General features: G+C 38.5%; 1 protein-coding gene across 7 annotated transcripts in view; it reads right to left on the bottom strand.

The window, feature by feature from the left end:
- Window positions 1–342: 342 nt before the first annotated feature.
- The window catches only part of LOC106790906, a 57153-nt gene continuing 45362 nt past the window's right edge, over window positions 343–12133 (bottom strand). For 4 of the 7 annotated variants that reach the window (XM_014756163.1, XM_014756164.1, XM_014756165.1 and 1 more), the window contains exons 2-9: window positions 6052–6246; window positions 5718–5859; window positions 5321–5538; window positions 4900–5222; window positions 3180–4724; window positions 2911–3070; window positions 2611–2779; window positions 343–2488 (exon numbers count right to left, since the gene is read on the bottom strand). In XM_014756163.1, the coding sequence (XP_014611649.1) occupies window positions 2302–2488; window positions 2611–2779; window positions 2911–3070; window positions 3180–4724; window positions 4900–5222; window positions 5321–5538; window positions 5718–5859; window positions 6052–6246 (2939 nt within the window). In that variant the 3' untranslated portion in view covers window positions 343–2301. The remainder of the gene's footprint in view (window positions 2489–2610; window positions 2780–2910; window positions 3071–3179; window positions 4725–4899; window positions 5223–5320; window positions 5539–5717; window positions 5860–6051; window positions 6247–12133) is intronic. The other 3 variants (XM_014756161.1, XM_014756160.1, XM_014756162.1) reach the window with 3 other exon arrangements.

The following is a 12133-nucleotide window of genomic DNA, read 5'->3' on the forward strand; positions in this document are numbered from 1 at the left end:
TAGAGATGCGCACGGGACTATATCGTCGAACGATGAGGGTGTGAGAAATGGAAAAATAAAGTTTTCTTTCTTTCTTTCTTTTTTTCTTATCGATTAGTTTCTGCTGGATTTAATTTTAAACGAAAAAAAAAGAAAAAAAATACAAAACATAGAAATAAAATAACAAGGTTAAAATAGTATATATATATATAAAAAAAAAAAAAAGAAAAAAAAGAAACGGGCATCGATAAAACGCAACATTCGTTTTACTTTTACATTAAATCGACTTTTTAGTCAAACAAATTATTCTCGAGACTGAACTTGAAAAATAATATTCTACCCGACCGAATGTGTATCTGTCTGTGTTGCGGTAAAAATTCTTTTTTTTTTTTTTTCAGATTAAAAATAAATCTACAAAATTGGATTACTCGCGCGTAAAATTCGTATTCGAAATGAAAATACAATTTTTTTCTCGATAAACGAACGAGCAGTTTAAGAGATTCTTTAATTCTATTAGTTTATTTTTGAATTCTTTAATTAATCGATCGAATCGAGCCTAAGTACATCCAGAAATGATTCTTGTTTTTTTTTTCTTTTATTTTCCCTATTCTTCTGGACCACTGAATAAATAATGCATTTTACATCGTCGATAACGATAACGATAACGATAACGTTAAAAGGTGATTTTTGTTTTTTTTTTTTTTATGCGTGTGCGCGGGCCTGACAGTTTTGTTCCTTATGATTTTTGTTTTATTTTTCCTTCACGTTTTCTCCTATATGGCTTTATATATATATATATATTTTTTTTTTCTTATTATTATATATTATTATTATTTTGTTGTATTGTTTTTGTTTTAATTTCTTTTTCTTGAATTCCTGACATCGTATCTTCGTTTTAGCAATTCGATATTATCGAATTAAATTTCGACGTCCTACTAATTCCGAACGATGAGGGGTTGTTGCTAACGCAGAATTGAATTACGAAAGTATCACGTCATCATACTTTTCTTTTACGTTATTATAATTCTACTAAAATGTTTCTTTTTCTTTTATATAACCAAATAAACGCGTCGTATCGCGTTCATCTTATTATATTCGCTATAAATTTCTGTATTATTATTATTTATTTATTTATTTATTTATTTTTATTTGTTGCTGTTACTGTTTTGTTATTGTTGTTCTTTTTTTCGCTAAATGTGGTCGTCGAGTGTTCTTATTTTCTTTTTTCATGTCTATTCATTTATTTATTTATTTATTTATTTGTTCGTTCGTTCGTTCGTTCTTTTCTTTTCTTTTTTCTTTTCTTGATTCCTACCTTGAAACTGTCCGAAGGTTCCCACCCAAGAAATATCACGTCGTATATTTGTACCTCCTATGTGAAAAATATTCATTTAAAGCTCGTACACGCTGCTCATTTCTATTTCGCAAAAAATATTATATTCTCTTCTATAAAATTGTCAAATTCTACTAATTCGCTATAAACGTTTCTCACGTTCTGTTGCCGTCGTCGTCGTCGAAACACGTCGACGATTTTGCATCGATTACGAACGATCGTTTTTTTTTATTTTCTTTCCTCTACTATCGTTCTATTGATGTAGGAAAGATATCGGGAAGATATCGAAGATATATTCATATACATATTTATATATGTATATATGTATATATGTCAATTATGCGTGCAATTGTACGTATGTTTTAATAATCGGACGTCATTCATTAACCTTTTGTTTGAATCTTAGAAATGATCGTTCGATCGACGCGAAATCTAAAAACGGATATTATATCGTCTGTTGTATTTTTTCTTTTTCCTTTTTTCTTTTTTTTCTTTTTTTTTTTTTTTTTTTTCCTTACGAATGATTCATCGTGATCTCATAATTAATTAACTGTATCATTATCATTTCATGCTTTTTAGATATAAATTATGCATACGGTCATTCATATAAATTAAATATTTATAAGTTATAACCAAAAAAAAATAGATATTGAACGTTAATTAAAAGAAAAAACGTTCTGGGAATAATTGAGAAAAAATTATGCATAGTAAAAGTATACTCGTAGAAAAATATCAACAAAGTTAATACGATTAAAAGCAATCGGGATTTGAGTTAAAAAAAAGAAAAAAAAAAAAGGGAACAAATTAATAATTTAATAAAAGTTGTATGAACGAACGAGGAAGAAAAATTGAGAGATCAGGAAGAATCGCTCGGTACGACGTCGTCATTAAGCTTGAAGGGAGACACCTGCGGTCAGTTTCAATGTGGCTTGCAAACTTTGTGCATTCCATTGGTTCCTATTTGAAGAAGTATCTTATAGGAATTCGAGTCATCCAGGATTCTTTGCGAGTTTTTTCGCGCGATAATCGTAAACACGCCGACAGAAGAGTACCATGTCCGACGGTACCGGTATCGGTGGTTGCCGATTTTTTCTCGGATATACTTGGTCCCCTGGTGGAACTATTAAACCGGGACTCTCCAAACCCTCCTCGATTCTTCGCAAATCCTTGCGGTAGCTTGAAAAGAAAAGAAAATAACAAAATAAAAAGGAAAATAACACAAATATACTTGCAATTTGCAATTAAATACTAATAATGATATTAAACTGTTAATATTGTTTTTAATTAATAAAACTTACCGACAATACTCGTTAAACGTTAGAATATAACACTTGTCTTCTATGCAAGCGACACTGTTAGCATCTTTGTGACGAGAAGCAAACACCTCGTCTTCGGTGTCGCATTGCGTACGTCCCTGTTCCGTATGTTCCGGCCTGTAGTACCACAGTAATGAAAACATCATCTCCCCTGGAAAGATAAAACATTCTTTTATATCAGCCAACTCGATGAATAAGACGACGACGACGAGAGAGGGAGGGAGAGAGAGAGAGAGATAGATACAGAGAGAGGGGGGGGATAAAATATTCAGAGTAATTTACCGTCGTCTGGATTTTCCCAAAGCGCAGCTATCTTTGCAACGAACGGCAAATCGGCCTTCCTTGGTCCACTCTTGAGTAAAACACAGTCTCTGGGTTTCAGGACATCACCGCTTTCGTGTTTCATGCTAGTATAACACCGACGTATTGCTGACTCCTCGTTCTACAAATACATATGTGATATAAGTTTAGGATCCAGTGAAAATTGTTGACAATTTCTTTCTTTTTCTTTTTTTTTTACTTATCTTATATAATATGTATTATTTAATTACCGTTAAATAAACTTTGGCTTCAAAAGCATCACCCTCCCAACTCCAGCCGTTGCTCCATTTCGGCTTTAAAAATGTTTTTCTAGTCAAGGATAAATGTTCGCTCCCACCTAAATTGTCCTCGATTTTCGAGGTTACTCTCTTTACGCTAGACTTTTTCGTACTCTTTCGTTTCTTCTTAATCAAAGCTGGTTTTTTCGAATCTTCGCTAGCCTCGCCACCACCACTAGCCTTAACTTTGGTCGTCGCTTCGTTTTTCTTCGAACTATCTTTCGATTTAGTATCTTGCCCCTTAGATTTAGTCTCCTGTGATTTATTACCCTTGCTTCTACTTCTCGATTTGACGTCTTGCGTTTTACCCTTAGTAGCCTTTTCAGATTTACCCTTGCTCTGACTGATCTTCGTAACGATCTTTGACAATTTTTCAAACTTCTTGGCTAAACACAACTTTTTACCAACCTTTTTCAAAATATTAGTAGCCTTGTTCTTTTTATTATTATCCAACTTATCGTTAGACTTTGATTTGCGATCTTTTTTCTGGGTCATTTGCAAGCTCTGTTGTATAACCTTGTCGATGGTCTCATTGATGGAAGTTTCGCTAGCAGGTGATTTCGAATTACTCGTGACGCTGTTATTACTCGCCGTTTGTTTCGTACTCTTTGATTTTTTCATAGCAGATTCGGAATTATTCGGAGCCTCGGCTTTACGTTTCTGCCCTTGTTGATGACTCTGACTCTCCTTCTTGGCCTGTTTCTTTTTCGGAAGGCACGCTTCGACGATACCGTCCACCTTATCGAATAGCGGGGGTGGTTCGATAGGTGCTATTATCACTTTACTCGTATGATCGTTATTATTAACTGTTAGATCTTGCGTCGAGCCAACCGAGAGAGTCCTCTTGCTAACTTTTCGTTTCTTTCTACCATCCGACAAGCTGTCCAAGGATAATTTTCGTTTCGTTACTTTCTGACACTTTGGTTGTTCTCCCTCCTCAACTTCTTCCTCCTCTTCCTCTTCCTCCTCCTCCTCCTCTTCTTCTTCTTCTTCCTCCTCTTGCACCGGTAATACCTTTTCGATGACCTCTTCCTTATCTTCGACCGTTTCTTGAACGGTCGGTTCATAATCCGGTTTTTTCCAATTCTCGTTGCCTATCACGACGACGTCGTTGAGCTCTTCTTTAACGTCGGGATCAGCGTCGAGCTTATCGTCGATCAGTAAAATACCGGAATCCTTGTCAATCTCTAATATAGCCATTCTACTCTCCTTCATGCACTGCTCGCACTTCATGATATCGCACTTATAGTCAGACTCACATTTAACGTTGCAATTCGCCGCGCAACCCAAATTATCACCGATCTCGACGCTGCATGATTCGCACTTAACGTTATTGTTCTCGAGCTTAAATTCGTGAAACTTGCTACTCGGACAGTTCCCAACCGTGAGCTTTTCGCTCGGCGAGAGTGTCTCCATCTTGACCTCGCAAGTGGACGTGCAGCCGTGTTTCTGACAGGCACACTTTCTCAACTTGTCCTCGGCGCGATTCTTCTCGTCCTAAGAGAAATTGAAAAAAAAAAAAAAGAGAACAAAAATAGAAGATTAAGTTATTTCTCTCTAAAGAGAAGACAAAAAGAAAAGAAATAAGAAGAAGATAAATAAGATGATAATAAAATCATAAATCAGGAAGGCAAAACAAAAACAAAAGAAAATAGATAAGAAGTACATTTACCTTGCTCCTGCAGTCAGAGTTCTGAGAACGATTATGACCACCGACGATATTATGAGTCGGTGGAACAGCCGGTTGGTTCTGATTGAGGTTGCGTAAAGTGTTGAGTTGGACACGATCCGTATCCCAGGCATTGGCACCATGAGGTGGCGCTAGCCCGGCTAGCCCCCTCGCTGGTGAGGGCGGACCTACCAAAGCACTGGGCGGCAATGACAGACCGGGCCCCGATACCACTGGCGCTCCCTTACCATTACCAATAAGGGGCCCAGTATCCACGTTTTTTGGACATGACTGCATCGGGCACGGACAACCCTGGAAGGCTGCGTCTATGAGAATATAAAATGGAGGTCGGTGTTTAATAAAATGTAACTAATGAAAAATAATAAATAATTGATGAATTTCATTAAATAAAAACAATACTTACGGTCTACGAAAGGTCTTCCCTGAGAATGAAGATATGCTGGATTAGCCGGAGGTGGTGGTGGTGGGTAGCCCCCGTAATACGGAGGCAAGGGATACTCTCCGGGTGGCGGTGGCGGTGGTTGATAGTCGACGACTCCAGGACCACCAGCCGTGCCTCCACCTCCCGGTCCTCCGCCTCCGCCAGACTCCTGATACCCATAGTACTGCCTACAAAGAAATCTTTTTACAGAATGCAAGAAAAGTGCTCTCGATAGAACGGCCCTATTCGCATTATGGTGGACGGGGCCAGGGGCTAGGGGCTAGGGGCGTGGACGGGGGCGGGGCTTGTTCTCAAGTGTCTCGTCAGGTTTATCCTTCGAAAATATATTCGAAAATATATTCGAAAATATCATTCTTACCTTCTGTATGTTGGGGCGTACTTGTAATACGGTGGAGGATGAGCGTGAGGGTGGGTGTACGTAGGTGGATAACAGAGATCTTGATATTGAGGTGGCGTGCTATAATAGGAAGGGCAATATGCCCTATAAAAGCCTCCTCCACCTGAAACATACAACAAGAGGAAGGGATTTGCTTGAGAGATCGTAAAATAAGATAGACCTAGATAAGAGACAGCAACGACGATATCTTTCGGTATTGCTACGACTCTCTCTCTCTCTTTCTCCTTATTTTCTCTTTCTGTGCTTTGATTTTAGTTGAGATAGATAAATCTGATTTATCAGGAATAAAACGGACCTGGAATATCCACTGTATAGGAATATCTGAATGCACCTGTACTACTCGTGCCACCGGAAGTCGTCGATGTTGCGACCAAATCGTCCGAGCCTTCGGAATTTTGTGGAGGCGTAGGAGTTGGTTCCGGTGGTGGGCCCTTAACCGGAGGTAATGTCGGCGGGTGCTGTATCAGTGGTCCAGCCGGCTGATAATACCCTAAGAACAAATCAAATAAATGATCAATCGATCGAGTGATTTATCGGTAAATGATTAAAATGATTATGGAACATAAAAATGTAAGTTCCAATCTAGGATATGATCTCATTGTAAACTTATGGCTTAAATAAAGTTTCGAGTTAAACGAAACCTGGCTTTCTCCTCGTGAGTAGTAGTAGTAGTATAATAGTAGTAGTAATAGTAGTAGTAATAGTAGTAGTAATAGTAGTAGTAATAGTAGTAGTAGTAGTAGTAGTAGTAGTAGTAGTAGTAGTAGTAGTAGTAGGACCGTCGTTACGGTGACGTGCATATCGATTATCCGAAAGATCGTCCGCCATTTACTTCGCCCAATCGCGATTCCGCTTATGTAGGTTAAACTCGCGCATATATATACATATATATATATCTCTCTCTGTATGTGTATGTATAGATATACATACATAGAGAGATATATAGATGACACGCGTTCGTGGAAAGCCGCGTGTTCTTGCACGCTCTTCTGCGTGAAGGGGGGAAAAAAGGAGAGAGGGGAAAATATATGCATATATATTCCTGCCCACGAGGATACATTAAACGAAGGTATATATATATATATAAGTATGCAAACGCGAATATGCGTTTCAAGATTATAAGAGTAATCCAAAATCCAATGGTCGAATTATAATCGTTGATATTTTACTTGCGTAGGATATCGTTTAAAATAGGACACCAAGTATGCATCACGCACCGAAGGACGTTCGAGTATGAGAAAAAGAGAGGGAAAAAGAGTAAAACGGTCGATGGGCGCAGCAAGCAAGCAAGCAAGCAAGCTATACTAGCTAGCAAGCAAGCAAGCAGCATCCAACACAGCATAGAAATCTGTTTCTCTCGATGAAACGTAGTGTAGTAGCTCTCGCGAGCACAACGAGAAGCAAGTAATGAAGTTTCGCGACGAGGCCAAAGTGAATGAAGGGTACAACACCACGATAGTGGTGCTTTCACGAATATATACAACATTCTACTATGTATCCTTAGTCGGACAGGACCGTAAATGATCGAGGATAAAGGCGACCGTGTGTCCTTAAGGACGGTTTTGTTGAAAAATCTTTGCGAGAAACGACGTTTTATCGTCTTCGATGTCTCGTCCCAGTCCCCGTCCCCGTCCCCGTCACCGTCACCGTCCCCGTTACGTCCCGTTTCATGCCATGGTAGTACCACCTTCTTGCCGGTCGTTGCTGCTACCGTTTTCGAACTCGAATTGACCTTCGTGATCCGATTTTTATCTCTCACGAGACGTTCTTCTCGCTCCGCCAGTATTGAAGAAGGAAAAGAGAGAGAGAGAGAGAGAGAAATCCTTTCGTTTACTTCTTTGTTACGTTGGAAAAGAATATGGATACGGTTCGAAGGATTTTCTACTACACCTCTCCTACTACTCGTCGTGGTACTTCGTCGTGTCCATGAATCAAATCGAGAGCAATCTGTGGTTTCAAGATTTCTTTCTTTCTTTCTTTCCTTTTATTTTACATCTTCATTCTTGTTTTTCTGCACTTTTCATTCTGAGAGGGTTCGGGGAGGGGGTAAATAAGATTTATTTTAATCGTATCAAAGAGAGTATCTTCTCAAAGAGTTGCGAACGATCAAATTCACAATTCCTTTTCTTTTTTCTTTTTTTCTTCGTATTTTTTTACGCGAGAATAAGAATATAGAGAAAGAAAAATGTCAGAGAATGGAGAACAAGCAATTTGAGAAGAAGGACGAAGCAAGGATTCCTTCTTACCAGTTATATGTTCATTCATTGGAAAATATATTCCCTCTCCCCCCCACCCAGAATATTCGTGGAAAAAAAGGCAACGCAAAAGTTCCATTTCCTTTTCGTACCTTTCCCCCATATACTTTCTTTCCCTGTCGTCGCGACGATCCGATCCAAAGTAGAACGAACGAACGAACGCGCGCGCGCGCGCGCGTACTCGTACTCGTGCTCGTTGCAAACCTCGCGAAGCAAGAAGATATTTTAAGGTCGACGTATTGGGATGTCTCAGGGACGTTCTTATACGTCCTCGTCTATGTCGTTGTCGTTGTCGCGTAAGAGTTTGTGATCTATTAAGGTCGTTCGCTACGGAGGCTCGTAAAAATATTTTCAACCTACAAGGTAGATACATATATATATATATGTATGTATGTATATTTATGTACATGTAGTATGTGCACGAACGAATAAACGAATAAACGAATGAACGAATGAACGAGTGAATTAACTAGCGAATGATGGAACAGGCAAGGACGAGGGACAACTAACGAAAACGGTGGCAGCAGAACTATTAAATACGTCTATTAAAATATCTCAATAAACTCCCAATGTAGCAGCAAACGTGAGAACGTAATCTTTCGTACGAGGAAAGGTCACGTAAAGCTTTTCAGGACTCCTCTTCTCCAGTGGAAAGTTCAACGAGGATGGTCGTTGTTGGAACGCAATGAACAATGCCAGAAAACAGCCTTCCCAATATATATATATATATATATATGTATTCTACGTGTATAACGTGTAATACATACATATACTCAAATTGTATATACGACTCTAAAATATATATGTACGTAAGTATGTATGTCACACATTTTGATCTAGGTCTATAGATGGTAGTGTGACGAGTGTATCGGTGGAAACCATGGACACGACAAATGGGTCACTGTCCGACACCGTTCGAGAGAGAGAGAGAATGAGAGACACGACCCATCGATCTAATGGCACGGAACATGGAAGATGATGATAAACGCTAGACACCGGTCCGTTTCACGTCTATCTTTTCTTTTCTTTTCTTTCCTTTCAACAAAAGCTAACAGACAACATATTTGAACCATGATTCTCGAAGTTCTTTTCCCTAAAGCCAATGAATTTTACAGAACGGTCAAACGAACACTTTTGTTAGCTACATTTTTTTCTTTCTCTCTCTCTCTCCCCCTTTCTTTCTTTTTCTCTTTTGTGACCTATAATAAGGGAAATAGCCGTATACCACGGTTAACATTAATTCACCAACAGTATTATATTCATATTGATGAAAGGCTCAAGGAAAAGAAGATAACCTTCGATCGAGGAAAGATAAAAATTTACCCGTTCGCATTTAATATTGATTATGAATATTAATTAGATAAAGCTTATCTAGTGACATGATAAAAAGCAGTATAAGAAAACTAGTCGTTTCAGTTCCTCTCCTACCCCTTCCCCCCTCCCCCATACTCCATCTCCTTCTTTCATTTTTTCGTTCATTCTTTCGCTATTTCTTTCGTTCCTTCCTTCCTTCGTTCATTCGTTCGTTCGTTCTTTGATTTGTTCAAGAGAAAGATAGAAGACAGTGGGTGCCGACTCTATTCCTATCTGTGGTCTATGCTTGGTACGCTACGGTACTACTACTACTACTATTACTACTACTACTACTACTCGTTTTATCTTCGTATATCGCAGGCAAAAGTCTCGGAACGAACGGCGTTCGTAGCCTAGAGAAGTCAAGGACCCGAGCACGAAGGTGCCTTGCCGCAATGTGCCGGTGTCGTTGACTCAGAATAGAATCGAGAGAGTCTGACACTCTCTCTCAATGGCGCGTTTCACGCTTTGCTCTCTCTCTCTCTCTCTTTCTATCTCTATCTCTCACACACACTCTCTTTGTCTTTCTTCATTCGTTAGAAAATCCTGTGACATCTAAGGATACGCCGATTGATCACGAAACGTCCATCGAATTTAACTAGAAATTTTCAACATTCCTAATTTATATCTCTTTACAACGACTGGATATTCGAATGGAGGATTCCGATCAGTTTTTCAGATAATTTCTGAGAAAATAAAGAAAAGAAAACGAACCAAAAAGCAATAAAAAGCATTGAAAAAATCATGAAAACTAATAACAAAAGAAAACTTTGGACGTTTTAAGAGTCATCACCGAAAAATCCAAAGACCTGGCCATTCTTCTCTTCTTCTTGCCTGCTGATGGTTTGATTCGACCTTGTTACGGTCGTTCTTTTCCCTCCCCCCACCATCCATCATCCCCCTTTTTTTTCGTTCTTTTTCTTTTATTTCTTTTGTTTTTTTTTTGTATATAGTTGGACATGCACACGTTGAAGTGAACGGTTGAAATTTTGCTAAAACGACCCTTGCTTCCTGAATTGAACAGTGGGAGATTGAGTAAAAGAGAAAGAGAGAGAAAGAGAGAGAGAGAGAGAGAGAGAGAGAGAGAGAGAGAGAAAGAGAGAAGGTGGAAGTTTCACGGTACGGGCAGAAATTGAACTCGCTTGGATGTTTGCCCAACGACGAAGAAGACCGAACGGTTGTTACCTTTCTCTTCTTCTCTCTCTCTCTCTCACTCTCTCTCTTTCATTCTTTCCTTTTTTCTTTCTCTTTCAAAGTCCACGAAGAATTATTCGTAAACTTTTCGAAGCTTCTTGACATTTTGCAAATCCTTTTAAGATAATTGCCTCGTGAAACGTAACTATCTTTTCTCTTTCTCTTTCTCTTTCTATCTCTTTCTATCTCTATCTCTTTTAAGAATAAGAAGAAAATGATTAATCGAACGACGATCGTACTCAATAAATAAATCAATCTCCGTGGAAGAGAGAATTCTACTATTACTATTATTACTACCTACTACTACTACTACTACTACTACTGCTACCACCTACTACGATGGAATAATAAATATACTTTCTGGATAAAATCGGTGAGAGCATTCGACGAGGAAAAAAAGAACGATAATATGCTCCCTTTTCCCGAGCATATTCTTTTTCAGCCAATCACTTCACCTTCTCCTCCTCCTCCTCCTCCTCCCCCTCTCACCATCCCCTCAGCCCTTTGAAGAAGAAGAAGAAGAAGAAGTAGAAGAAGAAAGATAAAAAAAAATATATATTATTATCGATTCGATAGAAATTAATAAATTATTATCAGTCTAGCAAAAAAGAAGAGAAGACGGAAAGTTAAACTCTCTTCGGGTTTCTTTCTCGGCTTCTTATGTTCGAGTAAACAATAATTCATTCGACAGGAGGGACAACGAATAAGAAATAGAAGAAAAACAAGAAGAATAAGAATAAGAAGAAGAAGAAGAAGTAGTGGTCTGATAATATCGGCCCGGACACGAGCTCAAAGTGATTTACATTATTTATATAGGGGGTTCTGTCTCTCTCTCTTTCTTTATGTCTTTCTCTCTCTTTCTCTCTCTCGGCATGCTGTTAGCTATGCGCTAGTCCTGGGTTTAATCACGCTGGCACAAACGGCCGTCGGTAATTGATTCTTATACGGTATCGACGCGATACGGGGTGGCTTGGAATGCAAGATCGGCGCCATAGTACAACACACCGCCTAGTATTATCGTTCCGACAGCTTTGCCGATGTTTACTCGCGCGTCTCTTTTGTAACCTATCTACTATAAGCTTGAGATTCTAAAGAACCACTTTGTTTCTTCCTTCCTACCTTCCTACCTTCCTACCTTCCTACCTACCTTCCTTCCTTCCTATCTAACTATATACTTCACTTACTTTTATTCTCTTCTTATTAATTTTGTTACATTTGCCTTATAGAGTATAATAAAGAAATAAAAACGACCTACTCCTCCTCCTCCTCCTCCTTTCTGTTCTACCTGTCAACTCGTATAGCAAAGAAAAAATTTAACTTACAAATTGGTTCAACTTGATCTATATATATATATATATATATATCTACGTGTATTTATATAAAGAGGAGGAGCTCTATTTGGAACACGGAGTACGCTGCAAAAAGGATCGAAACCGTCGATTATGTATAAATACACTTTGTTCTTTATAAGAGTATGTAATAGTAGTAGTAGTAGTAGTAGTAGTAGTAGTAGTAGTAGTAGTAGTAGTAGTAGTAGTAGTAGTAGTAGTAGTAGTAGTAGTAGTAGTAGTAGTA

This window comes from Polistes canadensis, unplaced genomic scaffold, assembly GCF_001313835.1.
Source record: "Polistes canadensis isolate GaletaPanama2010 unplaced genomic scaffold, ASM131383v1 scaffold_268, whole genome shotgun sequence".
Taxonomy (NCBI): domain Eukaryota; kingdom Metazoa; phylum Arthropoda; class Insecta; order Hymenoptera; family Vespidae; genus Polistes; species Polistes canadensis.